The sequence below is a fragment of the Podarcis cretensis genome (genome assembly GCF_951804945.1).
Source record: "Podarcis cretensis genome assembly, chromosome: 12".
Lineage (NCBI taxonomy): Eukaryota > Metazoa > Chordata > Lepidosauria > Squamata > Lacertidae > Podarcis > Podarcis cretensis.
In genome coordinates this window covers 46,807,599-46,826,796 of record NC_137181.1, presented here as the reverse complement: position 1 = coordinate 46,826,796, position 19,198 = coordinate 46,807,599, and the positions used below count along the sequence as shown (strand labels likewise).

General features: G+C 44.8%; 1 protein-coding gene across 2 annotated transcripts in view; it reads right to left on the bottom strand.

The window, feature by feature from the left end:
• The window catches only part of LOC307199408 (collagen alpha-4(VI) chain-like), a 94,793-nt gene that overhangs the window by 61,256 nt on the left and 14,339 nt on the right, over positions 1 to 19,198 (bottom strand). For both annotated transcript variants that reach the window (XM_079947142.1, XM_079947141.1), the window contains 6 exons: positions 18,358 to 18,981; positions 14,740 to 15,291; positions 10,870 to 11,427; positions 9,245 to 9,829; positions 5,942 to 6,517; positions 879 to 1,228 (listed from right to left, as the gene is read on the bottom strand). In XM_079947142.1, coding sequence (XP_079803268.1) covers positions 879 to 1,228; positions 5,942 to 6,517; positions 9,245 to 9,829; positions 10,870 to 11,427; positions 14,740 to 15,291; positions 18,358 to 18,981 — 3,245 coding nt within the window. The remainder of the gene's footprint in view (positions 1 to 878; positions 1,229 to 5,941; positions 6,518 to 9,244; positions 9,830 to 10,869; positions 11,428 to 14,739; positions 15,292 to 18,357; positions 18,982 to 19,198) is intronic.

Sequence of the window (19,198 nt, the reverse complement as noted above, 5' to 3'; positions counted from 1 at the left end):
ACGAACCAGAGCAGCGCACAGAAACGCCGTTTACCTTCCCGCTGGAGCGGTACCTATTTGTCTACTTGCACTTTGATGTGCTTTCGAACTGCTAGGTTGGCAGGAGCAGGGACCGAGCAACGGGAGCTCACCCCATCGCGGGGATTCGAACCGCCGACCTTCTGATCGGCAAGCCCTAGGCTCTGTGGTTTAACCTACAGCGCCACACCACTAATTAGGGGGAGGATGTTATAAAGGCTGGTGATAAGCCACTATCTCTGACCCAGGCGGAGGCAAGGAGGTCTCATTTATAGGAATAAAAGAAGTTGCCTCATACTGAATCAGATGTCAGGTCCGTGGAGCTGCGTATTGTCCACAGAGGGTCTCAAGGTATTCAGGTAAGGAGTCTTTCTACCTGGAGATGCCTGGGATTGAATCTGGGGTCTTCTCCATGAAAAGCAGATGCTCTCTACCACTGAGCCACAGGATTCCTGCAGGTAGCAGTGAGTGATGGGTAAAGTGGCTCTTCAAAACCAGAATTGCCACAGTGGTTAATACCAGGCCTATCTGACTACTGGATTTTTGACCAACTCCACCATCACAATGCAGCCATTGTGATGCCTGTGGTCTGTGAACTCCCTGGCTTGGTTGCTGTTCAGAGATGGGGATGCAGCACTAGCACCACCTAGCAGCTACCCAAAGGACTGGATCATGCCTTTATATAATATTTTTATAGTCACTTTTGTTCCTGCAGCATACAAATCGTCGGAGGGTGATTTGGCATGGCTAGAACACAGCAAGGAACAGCTCAAGGACCACTAAAATTTGATGGTCTTTTGATGCATTTCCCATCACACATAAAAGCAGACCCCCCCCCCAAAAAAAACCAACCCTATTACCTTTACTCTAGCGGAGGCCAGGCTGAGGGATCTGTCCCAAAGGGACTGCAGGAAATCTGCATTCAAGTAAGTGTCCACTGTTGTTTGTACAGCCAGGAATTTCTGAACGATCTCGTCATTGTAGGCTTCAAAGTTGGAGTCAAACAAGGCCTGGCCGCTTTCAGAAAACACTTGGTACCTAAACCTGATGTTGACAGGAGACTCGGTGACGCAACTGATATTGATCACGGAACCCATTTGCTGAAAGAGGCGGGGCAAATAGACTTGCATCCTTTGCTTCAAAGGCAAGGCGGAGGCAGGCCTCACACGCTCCGAAAAATCGACTCCTACAGAAATGTCCATGTTGCAGTCTGTAAAGAGGAGCAGGAGAATAAACAGAAAGGCAGATAATTAGGAAACACCAGTTCATTGCGATCTTCTCAATCAGCACTGGGTGTAGGAGGAGTAAGATGCTGAGAATTCAAAGGCCGAAATTCTCCTGAGAGCACCTGGGAATTCAGCTAATGTAAACTGTCTGCATTGAATCAGACAGGGACTCGTTGGCTTCTGCTGGCTGAGGTTTTATGAGAAGCCATACCTAGCTGCCAGCGAGGACTGAGATGCTTGGCGGAACAGTTTGTTCTGCTTCCAACCGCAGCAGCAGTAGAAAGCTCTGCCACGAATTCTTGCTGCAGAAGGGCACATCAAATGGTCCTAAGATATTTCAGTATATCAAAACCTAGGGACAGCAAAGGGCAGAATAAGAGGGACAGAGCAGTGGAGGGGTTGTGCTAGGACCTGGGAGACCAGGGTTCGAATCCTCACTCAGCCATGAAGTTCGTTGCTCCTGCCAACCTAGCAGTTCAAAAGCACATCAAAGTGCAAGTAGATAAATAGGTACCACTCCGGTGGGAAGGTAAACAGCGTTTCCGTGCACTGCTCTGGTTCGCCAGAAGTGGCTTAGTCATGCTGGCCACATGACCCAGAAGCTGTACGCCGGCTCCCCGGCCAGTAAAGCGAGATGAGCGCCACAACCCCAGACCAGAGTTGGTCATGACTGGACCTAATGGTCAGGGGTCCCTTTACCTTTACCACAGCAAGCCAATGCACTGCAACCCCACCTCTCTCACTCTCTGTGACCCACCCTCTGCCCACACAAAAACACTCTCAAACTTCTCCTCCCAGCCCCACCCTACCCCACCCTCTGCTCTCATATTGCGATAATTCTTGCTCTCAGCTCCCCTCCTCGTAGCGCCCCCTCTGCCTGCACAAACTCACACTCAGGCTCTCGCTTGCCTTGTTGCACTGGACCCAGCCTCTGCCCAGGCAGTTTCAAAGAGGAGGAGGAGCTTGGATAAGTCTTGTTTGAGGTCTAAACGGGCAGGGGACACTTTTCTCCCCCATAGAAGGACCACCATATTTTTATAAGGATAGGCAACAACCCTATGTGTGACTACCCACCATCTTTGGGGCAGGGGTAGATTAGGGTTAATTCTGCTAGGCACAATAATTCCACTTTTCCAGGGTAACTCCGTCGGAGAGTGAATGTCCTTGCTGCAACATTTGGTTAGGAAATAGAGCTTTGAACTCTTCATTTTTGGTCTGGTTGTTTATCCTGGTATCCCTGCATTCCTTTTTTGCAAAGGAAAGATCCCATGCTGTATGTCTCAGGAGCACAAAACAAGGCTGCTGTTTAAAGACCATATCAAGTTCTTTCCCCAAACTGGATCTGTGTACATCCCTCCTATTTCATGAGACATTAAATGGCCACTCTGACCGGAACATAGAATTGTGTTTTAATTTGGAAGGGCAGGGGAGAACAATAAAATTGTGGTTGTGTAGGAATCTTCTGTCACAGGAGACCAGAAAAGAGAGTGTGAGAGAGAAGCATTTATGGTTATTGTTGTTCCAAAAGTAATCAGATGCAATTGGATTAGCTCTGCTCCAAAAAAACAAGTTCAAGATTAGATCTCTGGCTGCTGCTGCTCATATCGCTGTGCTTCAGCACTTCTTCTAACTACAAACTTAGGCCTGGAAGGAAGTTATTAGCCGCTAGATGAAATGAGACTCTCTGGGCCACTGGAGCAGAATGTCAAAGACCAGATTGAATTGCTGTAGTTTTGGCTCTGAGTTGCCTTCTCCGTGGAACTGGAGTTAACCTATCCTTGGCCATTTCACACATTTTTCTTCAAAGAAAATGTTTGCCACCCACTTGTAGTATCAATTCTGCCGCTGCCCCCTCAAAAAAAAAAAAAATGAAATCATATCGCTTATTTCAGGGCTTTTTCTAGCAGGAACTCGCAGGAACTGAGCACCTCTCAGGTGGGCACCTTGCCATTACAATGGTACCTTGGTTCTCAAACGTAATCCATTGTGGAAGCCCGTTCGACTTCCGAAACGTTCTAAAACCAAGGCATGGCTTCCAACTGGCACAAGCGCCCCGGAAACAATAGCCGACAGCCGCATCAGATGTTTGGCTTCTGAAAAACGTTCGAAAACCGGAACACTTACTTCCGGGTTTTCGACGTTTGGGAGCCGAAATGTTCAAGTACTAAGGCGTTCGAGAACCAAGGTTCCACTGTATTAGAAAACAATGGAGGTGTTTGTGGTGAATTCTGCAGCCTCTTTTTCTAGAAAAATAGCACTGGGTGTTATAATGTTTACAAGTGCACTCTGGACTCAGCTATGCAGCTGCAAATATAACGTTTTAAGTGTGTTTTACATGCAATATACAATGTGACACTAGATGGAGATGATGAGCCTTATGGAAAATTCAACGTATTTTTTAAAAACACTTTTTTAAAAAGCATTTTCAGAACGGTTTTTAAATTGTCTAGATTCCACCTGTTTTTTCCTCCCAGTTCTAAAATACTAGAATCTAGAAAAGTTTCAGCCCAGGTTTCATTTAAGATTCAGAGTCTCTCTCTCTCCACAAACTAGACCAGATAAGGCAGTCAGCCGACAATATATTGAGTCAATATACTATTTTGATACTAATATAGTTATAATAAAGCTAGAGGGAGTGGGTGGCGCTGTGGTCTAAACCACTGAGCCTCTTGGGCTTGCTGATCGGAAGGTTGGTGGTTCGAATTCGCACAATGGGGTGAGCTCCCATTGCTCTGTCCCAGCTCCTGCCAACCTAGCAGTTTGAAAGCACACCAGCGCAAGTAGGTATATAGGTACTACTGTGGCGGGACGGTAAACAGCGTTTCTGTGCGCTCTGGTTTCTGTCACGGTGTTCCGTTGCACCAGAAGCGGTTTAATCATGCTGGCCACATGACCTGGAAAGCTGTCTGCGGACAAACGCCAGCTCCCTTGGCCTGAAAGTGAGATGAGCACCGCAATCCCATAGTCGCCTTTGACTGGACTTAACAGTCCAGGGGTCCTTTACCTTTAATAAAGCCATACTCTACTCAGACCATTCACCTGCTACTTCCTCAGTCCCATAAGAATCCTATGAGTATTTATTTAGACAGGAAAGTCTGGGCACTTGCTAATTCCAAGCTACATAAGGATAGATAAGAACCAAGGAACAGCCCAACTTTGTTAAGTCAAAGGCCCATCTAGGCCAACAGCCTGCACCACTGTTAGCAAGAAAGGCTGCCTTACCCTCAACTGTCTCAGAGAGCCAGTGCTGAAGGGACTTGATTTGGGTTTGGGGGATAGAGTGGAACACCGCCAGGCCTCCTTCTGCCTTGTGACATCACGTATGCATACCAACCCCCCCCCAGCCCCCCCCCCAAGTTGGGCAGAAACCATCCCCTGTGACCCTGATATCACTTTTCTATTTTTATTTTGTTGTAACCCACTGTGGGATCTTACGGTAAAGGACTGGAAAGAACTCCAAGTATTAAAAATGACAGTGATAATATGCAGACCGCTAGGAGGGGCTGTGGAACCATTCTGCAATTCCTTTTTAGCAGGTCCTTAGTCCCCAGGCCAGTTAAGGCTTCGCGGCTTCTTTCTGCACATCTGTTTCTCAAACATCTGGGCTGTACAAATGCTTAGAAACGTTTTGCTTGCGACAGGCTGTATTCATCATGGCTCCAAGGTTCCAGCCAAACAGCTTTCGGGTTAAAGAGAGGGAAAGATTCCTAACCGAAAAACTGTCCAGCTTCTTTCTGAAACTCCTGCAGATTCCAAAGCTGTTTTACCAATGGCTTCAGTCATTTCTCCCATCAATTTCTTTGCACTCCAGACATAAATTGGCCTGATTTGAGTTGTAATCATTCTCTGAACGGAGATGGGAAGCTCAGATTGTCATCCCACACAGCAAACATGGGGTTGAAGCCTGATTCTGCTATCCCGATTTTAATCTACCGAAACTGTTTCAGAAGTCACTCCTGTGAAGAACATGGACACGTCCGGGCAGAATTTGCACATGTGTCTACTTGCAACTTATTTACCGTATTTTTTGCCCTATAAGACTCACTTTTTCCCTCCTAAAAAGTAAGGGGAAATGTGTGTGTGTCTTATGGAGCGAATGCAGGCTGCACAGCTATCACAGAAGCCGGAACAGCAAGAGGGATTGCTGCTTTCACTGCGCAGTGATCCCTCTTGCTGTTCTGGCTTCTGAGTTTTTGGAGGAGGAAAGCAAGAAAAAAAATATTCTGAATCTCAGAAGCCAGAACAACAAGAGGGATCTCTGCACAGCGAAAGCAGCAATCCCTCTTGCTGTTCTGGCTTCTGGGATAGCTGCGCAGCCTGCATTTGCTCCATAAGACGCACACACATTTCCCCTTACTTTCTAGGTGGGGAAAAGTGAGTCTTATAGAGCAAAAAATACGGTAATTGGTAAAATAAAATACCGCTGATACCATTAGCTTAATGCAGGGGTCAGCAAACTTTTTCAGCAGGGGACCGGTCCACTATCCCCTCAGACCTGGTGGGGGGGGGCAGACTATAGTTTGAAAGCAGCAATCCCTCTTGCTGTTCAGGTTTCTGGGATAGCTGCGCAGCCTGCATTCGCTCCATAAGACGCACACACATTTCCCCTTACTTTTTAGGAGGGAAAAAGTGAGTCTTATAGAGCAAAAAATACGGTTTACATTAAAAACACACATACAAAATGGCTGAAAACTTACCCCGCCTAGGCAGGTCTCCGGGTTTGCAGACCTCTTTGACAATTTTCCTTTCAATGGTTTGCAACACTTCGAAGTTCTGTACCACAAACACTCTTCGAGCATCGCCAGCGATTCGAACCAACTCAAAAGAATTGGTTGTCCCTATACCTATAGCAAAAATGTGGATCCCGTCGTTTCTCAGGGCAGCAGCCGCCTCGTCCACAGAGTCATTGGACTCCCCATCCGTGATGACAACGAGCGACTGCAGGACATCTTTGTTTTTACGGCCTCCGTTGATGGGTTCGAAAAAGCTCTTGACAAACCTCAAGCCCTTGCCAGTGTAGGTGCTGGCTTTTAACTGGGTGATGTTGTCAATTTTCCCCTTGATTGCAACGTCGGTGTCAAACTCGTTGAGATAAAATTCTTTCCGGGGATTTTTGCTGTACTGGGCCACCCCAATCCGGACTTTGTCCTGAGCAATGATGAAGCTGTCTACGATTTCCTTCATAAAGGTCTTCATTGTAGAGAAATTTCTTGGCGATATGCTTGCGGAACTGTCAATCAAAAACACAAGGTCGGCCTCTTCGGTGCCACAAGCTGCAGAGGGGAGAAAAACCCAATTTGCTTGTGAGAAATGAGTCTATGCTGTGCTAAAGTCATGGTTAGACTCAGACTGAAATTTTTGACTAGTTGACCTTTCATTTAATCTCCTTGTCCTGTTTTTAGTTTTTATCCTCAGTAAACAGGCGTCAGAAATCAGAAAATCACAAGAAATTGGTTAGCCTCAGGTCTCTAGAAGCTATAGGCTTATTAAGTTAGTTATTACTTTTATCCCAAGAGAAATTCGTTGAACTATCAAAGCTTGACTAGGGAGCAACGTGAAACTCTTTGGGGGTTTAGGACTTGCTTATCATCATGACGCACCTTCTAAGGGCTGGTTCACACATTCAAATCCTCTCACTATGCATTAAAAGTATCATGTGATTTGGGGTGGACTTTGTTTAACCAACATGTGTACGCCTGTAATTTCCAACTTAAGTGATCTTTCCCACTCAAAAAAGGAGGGTGGGATTGTGGAAATCATGTGTCTGGGGCATGCTTACCTTGTAGAGTCATACCTTGGATCCTAAACGCCTTGCGAATTGAACGTTTTGGCTCCCAAATGCCGCAAACCCAGAAGTGTGTTCTGGTTTGTGAACGTTCTTTGGAACCCAAATGTCCGATGTGGCTTCTGCGGCTTTGGATTGGCTGCTGGAGCTTCCTTCAGCCAATCGGAAGACGCGCTTTGGTTCCCGAACGTTTTGGAAGTTGAATGGACTTCCGGAAAGGATTCCATTTGACTTCCGAGGTGTACCACTGTACTTGCCACTCTCTCAAAAGGCATTTAGGATTCCTAATTGAGAAGTAAGTAAACAAACCTTAAACTTGTGTTCTGTGCAGATGAACTCAGCCCGCATAACCTAGCTATCATGAGACAGTTGTCCTTGTAAGCTGAGTTTGTACCCAAGCCACATTTCATTCCACTTCTCACTCTCTTGCTGATATATATAAAATATATAATAATCACTCGTTTTCCAGTCGCACATGAGCTCTTCTTAATTTGGCTAAGGAGCTAGTTTTCAGAGTCAGCTCTTCAAGACTGAGAATAGACTGCCATCTGTTGGAAACAGAAGCAAGCGACTGCAGAAGTACACTGGTACCTCTGGTTAAGCACTTAATTCGTTCCGGAGGTCCGTTCTTAACCTGAAGCTGTTCTTAAGCTGAAGCACCACTTTAGCTAATGGGGCCTCCCGCTTCTGCCGCGCTGCCGGAGCAGGATTTCTGTTCTCATCCTGAAGCAAAGTTCTTAACCTGAAGCACTATTTCTGGGTTAGTGGAGTCTGTAACCTGAAGCGTCTGTAACCTGAGGTACCACTGTACAGTTGTACCTTGGTTGTCGAACGCCCTGGAACATTTCGGCTCCCAAACGCCACAAACCCAAAATTGATTGTTCCAGTTTGCAAATGTTCTTTTGGAACCTGAATGTCCAATGGGGCTTCTGTGGCTTCTGATTGGCTGAAGGAGCTTTCTACAGCCAATTAGAAGCCACAATTTTGTTTTCAAATGTTTTGGAAGTTGAACAGACTTCCAAAACGGATTCCATTCGTCTTCCAAGGTACAACTGTATTGTGTTTTTATTAATTTTTCTGGGGAGCTGCCCAGAGTGGCTGGGCAACCCAGTCAGATGGGTGGCATATACACAAATATTATTATTATTATTATTATTATTATTATTATTATTATTATTATCATTATTATTATTATTATTATTCCTGCAGCATCACCTAAATTCCCCCATTCACTTGCTGTTCCTGAGGTTTTTGAGGTTTCCTCAGGTATTGATTGCTTATGTTTCTAGTATTTCTATTAGTAAAGTGACTAATAAATATTGAAAATAATAACAACAGAACACAGAAGTACATTCAAACACACTTTACAGCAAGGTAACCGACATGCTATTAATAATAAAATACGGTATTTTTCGCTCTATAACACGCACCCGACCATAACACGCACGTAGTTTTTAGAGGAGGAAAATCCGTAGGCATGCCACCCGTAGGCATTCCCTCCATAACACGCACAGACATTTCCCCTTACTTTCTAGGAGGAAAAAAGTGAGTGTTGTGGTGCAAAAAATACGGTAGTTGTGCGCAGATTTATATGAAAATGATGTAAAGGTGGTATTTAACTCCTAACAAATTAGTCAAAATGTATAAGAAGGTTGTGAATAATTGCTGGAAATGCAAACAGGTAGATAGCACCCTTTTTCATATGTGGTGGACTTGCAAGAAAGCGAGGGCTTTTGGGGAAATGATATATAATGAGATAAAGAAGATGTTCAAAGTAATTATACAAAAAAGAAAAGAAAAAAAGAAAGCCTTCCTTTTAGGGATTATAGGAAAGTTCAAAAACAGACGATGGAGTTGTTTATGTATGTAACAACAAGGCTCTGCAGAATTGGCAGCCAAAATAAGAGAATCCAATGCTGATTGATGGAAGCCCTTTTCGAGCAGGATTTGAAATATGAGCAACAAAAGGAATTAGAGAATACAGTATTGATGAGTTGATAAAAGAAACAGGACGCAATGTGCAGCAGAGGGGGAGAAATTAACATGCCTCGGAAAATAGGTTGGGAAGTTGGGAAAAGATAAGTTTGTTATGTATTGAAGTATATATATATATATATATATATATATATATATGTATGTATATTGAAAATCCAATAAGAAAATTATTATAAATAAAATAGTTTTGTAGAAAGTTCATTTCGAGGATTCCAGTTACCTGGCTTTGATCCGTCACATATTTCACTAGTGATGTTTTCGTGTAATCTTCCCAGTGCGCTATAACTTGAAGTGTAAAACCACCTTCCCTTGTCGCCAACAATGTCTTCGAGTTCTGTTCTGCTGGTGCCATCTATGCCAATAGCAATGACCCGGATGCCTTCTTGCCTCAAAGCCTGCACAGCTGATAGAAGATGGCGCCCATCGGTCGGTGCGGTTGGCTCATCAGTGATAAGCACAATGATCCGTGTGACACCAAGGGATGAGGCCCGGCCACCGTAGGCCGCGTCAAACCTCTGCCTTGCGAAATTCAGAGCCCTCGCTGTAAAGGCGGACTGTCCCAGAGGCCTTAGCTTAGAAATGGCTTCTCTGACCTGATTTTTTGTGGAATACTGAGCCAGCGGGAATTGCTCTTCAGGGACAGTGCCGTAGACAATGGCCCCAAACTGAACATTGTCTTTTCCCATCACCGTGTCGTTCACAATGGCTTCCATGAGCTGCAGGACCGCCTGGAACTGCAATTCTGTAACGCCTCTCGAACCGTGCACTACGAAGATGATATCAGCAACTTCTGTTCGTTTGCACTCTGCCGTTGAAAGAAGAAAGTGATATTGTTATAAATGGATTTCGACTCTCGCTCTTCCATCACCTACCCGGACCCTGAGATCATCTTCTGAGGCCCTTCTTCATGTGCCTCCTCCTCGAGAGGTCCGGAGGGTGGCAAAACGAGAACGGGGCCTTCTCTGCAGTGGCTCCCCATCTGTGGAATGCTCTCCCCAGGGAAGTTCACCTGGCGCCTTCATTATACACCTTTAGGCACCACGCAAAAACATTCCTTTTAACCATGCCTTTGGTTGATCTGATTGACATTCTATGCCCTTTTAAAATGTGGCTCTTTTTTGAGGGGGGTGTTATTGGGTTGCTCTTTTAATTTTGATTATATATATTGCTGGTTTTATATTGATCGTGTTCTATGAACCACCCTGAGACTTCCGGGTACAGGGCGGTATATAAATTTAACGAATAAATGAAATCAGAAAGTTCTTCTTTGGTCCCCTTTGTTAACTGTTAAGCACCCTCCTTTAAATGATTTTTTAAAAGCAGCATAAAGTGGGAAGCAAGTAATTAAACATAAAGAGGGATAAAAAGGTAAAGGGACCCCTGACCATTAGGTCCAGTCGTGGCCGACTCTGGGGTTGCGGCGCTCATTTCGCTTTATTGGCCGAGGGAGCCGGCGTACAGCTTCCAGGTCATGTGGCCAGCATGACCAAGCCGCTTCTGGCGAACCAGAGCAGCGCACGAAAACGCCGTTTACCATCCCGCCAGAGTGGTACCTATTTATCTACTTGCACTTTGACGTGCTTTTGAACTGCTAGGTTGGCAGGAGCAGGGACCGAGCAGATCTTACTGCCATCAAATATAGCTTTGCTCTTGTCATTGTGTCTACTGAGTGGGAACACCTGGGGGTTACAGGCTCGAAAGGGAAGCAGAACTGTCCTCCAACAACATACCGAATGGTAGAGCCGGCCCTGTTAATATTTGCTCAATTTTTAAAAAGTATTTGCTAGGCAATGAAACGCTGGGAGAGAAGGCAGGGAGTTCCGTCATTTAGGTATGGTCACTAACCTTGCTTGGCATTGCATATTTCAAGCAGGATAGTCTTGTCCAAAAACTGGAGGGACTCAAAACTATCCTCGGAAAACACTCTCTCCTGTGCGCCAGCAATCTCCAATAGCTGGGTGTCATTGGCTTTGACTACCCCAATGGCATATATGGTGACGCCTTTGTCCCTAAGGGCTCTGGCAGGGATTCCCACTTCATCATTAGATTTTCCATCTGTGACCACGATCAGATGTTGCTTAATGCCTGGACGCCCTCCTTTTGGTGTGTCAAAGTACTCAAGAGTAAGTTTTAGAGCATTCCCAGTGTTTGTTCCTTCCTTAATCTGCTTCATTTTGGTTATAGCGCTCCTCAGGTCAGCCTTGTTGTCATACTGGTTGAGTAGGAACTCTTCTTTTAGATTAGAGCTGAACTGGAGCACTCCAATCTGGACTTTGTCAGCTCCAACATCAGACCCGTTGACAATCAAGTGAATGAATTGCTTTGTCTTGGCAAACTGATCGTCATCCATGCTTTCAGAAGAATCAATCAACAAAATAATGTCCGCTAGCAATTGTCTACATACTGAAAAGGGGGAGGGAGAAAATAAGGGTTAGTATTATTATTATTATTATTATTATTAATAATAATAATAATACCCCGCCCACTCTGGACGGCTTCCAACACACACAATAATACTAATAAAACATCAAACATTAATAGTAACAATCTGATCCAATATAGAAAGTCACAATAACTTTAAATTAAACAACTAATATCAAATAGTGTAATATTCAACAATCCATTAGAATCCAATAGTAGCAGCGATGGGTGTAAAAAAAGGTCAATATGAGTGGGAAATGGATAACATATGGGAAATTAATATATATGGAAGGAAGTAAATGGAAACTGAAACCATATGAAGAAATTAAAGAATATGTTAATGATTGGTTACATTATCGCCAGGTCAACGAAATGTTTAAACAAGACTCTAAAGAATCCAATAGTAAACAGTAAAATTAAACATCAGCAAATAATAATTAAACAGTTTACACTTAACAATTACTATAAAGAATTATTAATCTATAGTCAATAAAACAACAGCAAATCACAATGCATAAAATACCACAAAACATACGTAACCTTGTAAAAAGGTCAAATTGAGAAACAAGGACACACAACTTGTAAAATTATTTTTTAAAACTATCCCTAAACTCCTCCCTTCCCAGCTCCTTCTGCTCTTCTCAAAGCCATGGTCGGGGAAAGACTCCTGGGGGCAAAGCGGGTGGAAAATTGCCTGCAGAAAGCCTCTCCCACCCCAGTTCTTCAGTGTCTGAGAAGGCTTCCAAAAATGCACCATTAAGTTAGGTGTGACATATTTGTGGGCAAGGATCCATCTGTTGAAAAATGGTGTTCTAGGTAATGCACTACCACAAGCGGCAGAAAGCATTTTTAGCATCAGTCTTTTCACAGAAGCATGAAAAAGTGAGTATGATCTGATCTCATGTTCGCTTAAAACATAGGTAAAGGTAAAGGTACCCCTGCCCGTACGGGCCAGTCTTGACAGACTCTGGGGTTGTGCGCCCATCTCACTTAAGAGGCCAGGGGCCAGCGCTGTCCGGAGACACTTCCGGGTCACGTGGCCAGCGTGACATCGCTGCTCTGGCCAGAGCCAGAGCCGCACACGGAAACGCCGTTTACCTTCCCGCTGGTAAGCGGTCCCTATTTATCTACTTGCACCCGGAGGTGCTTTCGAACTGCTAGGTTGGCAGGCGCTGGGACCGAGCAGCGGGAGCGCACCCCGCCGCAGGGATTCGAACCGCCGACCTTTCGATCGGCAAGTCCTAGGCGCTGAGGCTTTAACCCACAGCGCCACCTGCGTCCCAGGGGCTTAAAACATAAGCAGAGGTAAATATGATAAATGAGCATTGCTTCTGTTAGGTGACAAATACAGCAAATGTATGTTTCTACTCATTATATTCAGCACTTGTCTAATGTGGACTGTGGTTTATTCTGAAGTCATTCTTGCCACATGACCTAAAAAGAAATTAATAGACTTTTTTCAGAATTTAGACTGTGGCTCAGCTTTGCATTCCTGACTTTCAGCTGTTTAATGTTATGGGATTTCACCCCAAGTTTCCTTCAAAACATGGAGGATTGATGATGTAGAATTTTAAAGTCATTCTCTCTCCAATATGAAACAAATAGATCTGCTTCGCACTTTACACAGCAGCAGGGTTCTTTCGGGTTTAACTGTGTTTCTTTTCTGCGCTTGTGAAGTCAAAAATTTATGGAAGCACAATTCCTTCTCACACTGTATATACGGGCCTTCTCTGTGTCTCCTCCCAGACCTGAGTTGAATAGGATCCAAAATGCAGCAGTCTGATTGGTCCTAGAACAATAGGATTCAGAATGCAGCAGTCTGATTGGTCCTAGAACAGTAAGATCCAGAATGCAGCAGTCTGATTGGTCCACAGGAGCCACCCAATCCAGCTCCAAGGGGAAGTGAATCCGCAACCTGATTGGCCTACAGGAGAATCCCGGAATTAGCCAATAATGTGGGGCCCATTGTGTAAATAATGTATATAAAGCAGACATTCTGGGGGAACTTCCGTTCCTCCTCACCACTATCAGCTGAATAAAGAGCATGAAATCCACTCTCAACTCCGAGTATACTTCGCAGACTTTGAAACTTGTACTCTAGTGAAGCTAGACTGGATTCTTCCTTGCTGTCTTTCTGTTGGCAAATGAAGACCTTTATGAACTGATTGTTTTTAAGGAAGGGTTTTCCTCATTATTCATATTTTTAAAGGATTTGCAACCCTCACTGTCCCCAAACCTCTCTGCATGCACAAAGAAGGTATCTCACAGCAGAAACACAAAAAGGATATGCATAATACTAGTGTCATCATTCTCTTGGATTTTCCCCGGGAAAAATTTAATTGGTAAAGAAAAAAATGCCACCATTAGCTTAATGCAGGGGTCAGTAAACTTTTTCAGCAGGGGGCCAGTCCACTGTCCCCTCAGACCTTGGGGGGGGGGGCAAAATATATTTTGAAAAAATAAAAAGAACGAATTCCTATGCCCCTCAAATAGCCCAGAGATGTATTTTAAATAAAAGCACACATTCTACTCATGTAAAAACACCAGGCAGGCCCCACAAATAACCCAGAGATGCATTTTAAATAAAAGGACACATTGTACTCATGTAAAAACACGCTGATTCCCGCACCGTCCGCGGGCCGGATTGAGAAGGCAATTTGGCCAGATCCGGCCCGCAGGCCTTCGTTTGCCTACCCATGGCTTAATGCATTCAGTAAAAAGGGAAAGGGACCCCTGACCATTAGCTCCAGTCGCGAATGACTCTGGGATTGTGGCACTCATCTCACTTTACTGGCCGAGGGAGCTGGTGTACAGCTTCCAGGTCATGTGGCCAGCATGACTAAGCTGCTTCTGGCGAACCAGAGCAGCGCACGGAAACACTGTTTACCTTCCCGCCGGAGCGGTACCTATTTATCTACTTGCACTTTGACGTGCTTTCAAACTGCTAGGTGGGCAGGAGTTGGGACCAAACAACAGGAGCTCACCCCATCACGGGGATTCGAACTGCTGACCTTCTGATTGGCAAGTCCTAGGCTCTGTGGTTTAACCCACAGTGCCACCCGCGTCCCTAATGCATGTAGTATTTGCTTGCAAATATGTGTGTCTTTTACAATGCTTTCTTAGCAAAAGCTTGAAACTCTCAGATTTAGGAAAAGACCTTTTCTGTTATTGTACACCAGCCTGACCAAAGTCAAGACTTGCTCTGATTTGTCTGTATCTGCTTTTTTAGACTCGGGTTTCCTTTCTCGAAAACTAATAAAACAAAACTTTTATTTCCAAAGGAAAACACCTTACCCTCAGGAGAGCAGATATCTTGCGCGATATCGTGCTTGATGAGCTTCAGGGAATCAAAATCGTTCACGAAAAACATCCGATCTTTTGTCCCAGCGATATCTTCCAGTTCTTCTTGGACAGCATCCCTGACGCCAATGGCATAGATCACGATCCCTTGCTGTCTCAGTTCCTCTGCTGCTTTCGTCACCTGATCCTGCGATTTTCCATCTGTTATGATGATGAGGAACTGGGGGATGTTGTTCCTGGCTGAGATTTTAAACAGGTGTTGCATGTCCCTTAAAGCATCTCCTGTGTTGGTCCCGCCACCTATCTGCTGGATCACCTTGATGGCTTCCTTTAATTGTGCTTCACTATCGTACTGGGTGATCTCAAACTCTATTTGTGGAGTGCTTCCATACTGAACAACCCCAAAACGGACTTTGTCAGCTCCAACCTGAAACATGCCGATCATTTCGTTCATGAAGGTTTTCATGTCTTGGAAGTTCTCCCAACTGATGCTGCCCGAACCATCGATCAAGAAATAAATGTCTCCCTCCTCGGTCTGCTCACAGCCTAGTAGAGAAGAAACAGGAGAAGAACAACAATTCATTTACAGTGGTGTTCAAAACAAAATGCTCGATTCCCTTCCAAGAATTGAAATGGGGTTGCGGGTGACGTTGGTCATATTCTGCGTAGAGCTGCTGAAATTAATCACCAAGGTTATCTTCCAGTTCTTCTTGGACAGCATCCCTGACGCCACACGCATATAAAAAACGCTGTGAAAATGCTTTTTTAAAAAAACGTTTTGAAAAGTACATCAAATTTTGCATAGCTCACTCTCACCATCTAGTGTCACATTTGCATATTGTGCTTTACAACACATGTATAACGTTTCATTTGCAGCTGTGTAGATGAGTCCCAGTTCTAACTTAGGCCCATTTTTTTTCAGTGTGTCTGCTCTGAAAAGAACTTAGTTTGATACAGTCCCAAAATGCTGCATAACATAAATTCATTTCCCTGGACAAAAATGAGCGGTGAGTGAATAAACAGCAAGCTATTGTCTACCAAGTGGCAACAGCGTGCGTGGAAGCGCTTGCTGAAGGCCAGAGTGCTAAAATGCAGATCACAACAATGCAGGAAAGAATGTCTTCAATCCAGTGGAATAGAGGCATATATATTTACAAGATGGGATGACAGACAGACGTATTGAACCTATCATGCACCCAGCCTTTGCCCTCCAAAAACCACTTTCTCCCAACCGCTTCCTTTTCTGGTAGGTGCTGCATCCAGCCTCAAAGCTGTGGGTGTGTTTTAATGGGTAGTGTCAGGGAACTGCCATCAGCTTAGAGGCAAGAGGTGGAAGGGCAGTTGTGTTACAGGGAGCCTCCGAAGATCTTGTGAAGCAGTTCTTCCTCTGGCGAGGAGGGAAGCCCCGCCTCCAGTGGGGAAGGGGCGCAGGGATGAGAAGATGCTAGAGAGAGCCACAACACCGAGCCTGAGCAAAGCGGAGGGGAGGCAAGTCCCCCTTTGCCAACACCCACTTTGCGCAGTAGGTTTGCGCGCAGAGAGGGGAAGAGAAGGGTGGGGGTCACACGACTTACGCTGGGGAAGGTATAAGGACCGCCCACTCCCAAAGTCTGCTAGCGACTGACGCTCTGCACTGTAAAATAGTTTGTGCAGATAATAAAGCCTGGGAAAGACAGGTTGGAGTCTTGCCTGTTTGCTCTCGAGCAACTACACCAGCACCTGACAGATAGGAAAGGACATATTGATTGCCATTTATCCCTCTGAGCACCTGCGTGTGTGGGCTGAACAGAGTTTCAAAATCCCATCCTTGGTAGCAAAATAAAAGCATAGGAATTAGTCTAAGAAACCTTGTTTTGAGCAAGTCCAGCTATGAAGGAAGCTGGCTTTTCCTTTCTTACCCCGCAACAAGTTGGAAAGTAGGTTTTAAAATATGATTTACTCTTATAGTAAATCAGAGTAAATCATAAGTATAAGACTGAATGAGATAAGTGCTGGAGATACAAAGAGGTGAAGGGAATGTTCTTTCATATGTGGTGGACTTGCAAAAGGGTAAAAGAGTATTGGGAAATGATCCATAATGAATTGAAAAAATGTTTAAAAGTACTTTCCTCCCCATAACTAGAGTCCTTTCTGTTGGGGATAGTTCATACTGAAATTCCCAGGTGTCAGAAAAGGTTATCTATGTGTGCTGCTACTGCGGCTTGTGTTTTGTTAGCCCAAAAATGGGAAACAAACAAGGTCCCGACCAAAGAAAAAAGGCAACTTAAGTTGCCAGAATATGCACAACCTGCAGACTTAACATATAGAATAAGAGAACAAGAAAAACACACCTTTAAAGATGATTGAAAAACGTTTGTTGAATATATGGGAAATAATTGTGTACAGCTGAAAACGCTGGCAGCATTAAGATAAATTCATCAGTGTAAATAAGTTTTGATGGAAGTAATAATGGAATACTGAATGGTATAGTTTCTGTAAAATATGCAGGGATTTATGGTATGTAAAATGAACCATGGAAGGAGAAGAAGGGAAGTCATTGATATCTTAAGGATGTAAAATGAGTATTTTAAAATGCAAAACAGAAAATGTAATAAAAATTATATAAAAAAATAAAAATATGATTTACTTACTTGTAATCTTGCATTGGTTCACAGCAATGGCAGCAGTAAAAACTATGTAGGCAAAATATTATATTTAAAGTATAGCCAACTTCAGGCAAGTGCCTAAAGTTGGAGCAAGCAGAGGCATGTCAATGGAAGAGAGAGAGGAACAGGAGAACAGGAGAACAACAACAACAACAACAACAACAACAACAACAATAACAAGAAGAAGAGTAGTAGTAGTAGTAGTAGTTTGGATTTGATATCCTGCTTTATCACTACCCAAAGGAGTCTCAAAGTGGCTAACATTCTCCTTTCCCTTCCCCACAACAAACACTCTGTGAGGTGAGTGGGGCTGAGAGACTTCAGAGAAATGTGACTAGCCCAAGGTCACCCAGCAGCTGCATGTGGAGGAGCGGAGATGCAAACCCAGTTCCCCAGATTACGAGTCTACCGCTCTTAACCGCTACACCACACTGGCTGTAAGGCTGGGTGATACCTGGTTTTCAACACTGTGATATATCACCAGCTAAACATCACGATATACTTATATATCACGATGTCTGAAATAAGGATGAAATAATGTAGAGCAGGCATAGGCAAACTTGGTCCTCCAGATGTTTTGGGACTACAACTCCCATCATCCCTAACTAACAGGATCAGTGGTCAGGTGTGATGGGAATTGTAGTCTCAAAACATCTGGAGGGCCGAGTTTGCCTATGCCTGATGTAGAGGCATCTGCTGGCTTCACGGTCCCCCCCCCTTTGCGATTTTTGCATAGAGCACACACATATACATCGTGATTCGCAATATATTGCCAGGTCAAGAATGTGTGACTAGCTCAAAGTCACCCAGCAGCTGCATGTGGAGGAGCGGAGACACGAACCCGGTTCCCCAGATTACGAGTCTATCGCTCTTAACCACTACACCACACTGGCTCTCTCTACCCAGCTCTCTGTACCCATCTCCAAGGGATAGGATTTGGGGACCGATGGTGACAGGAGTCTCTTACCTTCCTTCAGGGTACGGGACCGCACTGGAATGCTAAATGCACGCGAAACAATATCGGTACAAATTCGTTTCTTTATCCTCCACTCAATGTTTGAGAGCTGCAACAACGATTCCACATTGGAGACGTGTTTCCTGGGGGGATGAGATGCAATCTTGTGCAGGTGGCCACTCTCAGTGCCGTTTTGGATGCCCACGGCGTACACGGTGATGCCGTTCCGTCGAAGCTTGGAGGCGGGTCCCGTGAAATTATCTACGGACTGGCCGTCTGTGATCACCACCGCCAGCTGCTGAACTCCTTCATCCTTCCTGCTCCCGGCTCTTTTGGTGAAAACGTTCTTCCTCAGGAAGTTGATGGCAGCGCCAGTGTATGATTCGCCGCCACGATACGGCAACGTTTTCACATAATTCACCATCTCCGACTTGTCTCGAAATGCATTCAGGCCAAACTCGAGCCTGGGCTCATCACTATAAAGTACCAAGGCGACCCGTACGTTATCCGGGGCTATATCCAGAGCCCTGATAATCTTGAGGAGAAAAGCCCTGATCAGCTGGAAATTCCTCAGCCCGATTCTGCTGGATTCGTCCACAAGGAACGCAATGTCTGCCACGGATGCGCTGTAGCAAACTGCGAGCAAAACAAGCACATCAAAGTTAGAGAAATGGTGGGATGGGGAATCTTTTCCAGTTAGAAGCCCACATCCCCTCCTAGGCTAGCTTCCATGGTGGGGAGAGGCGGAGCCAGAAGTGAAATATGGCAAAAGTGGGCGGAGCCATAGGTGCAACTCTTACCTTTTACGCAAGGCTGTATCCCAGCCATGTGGGTGCCAGAGGTTTCCATAGTT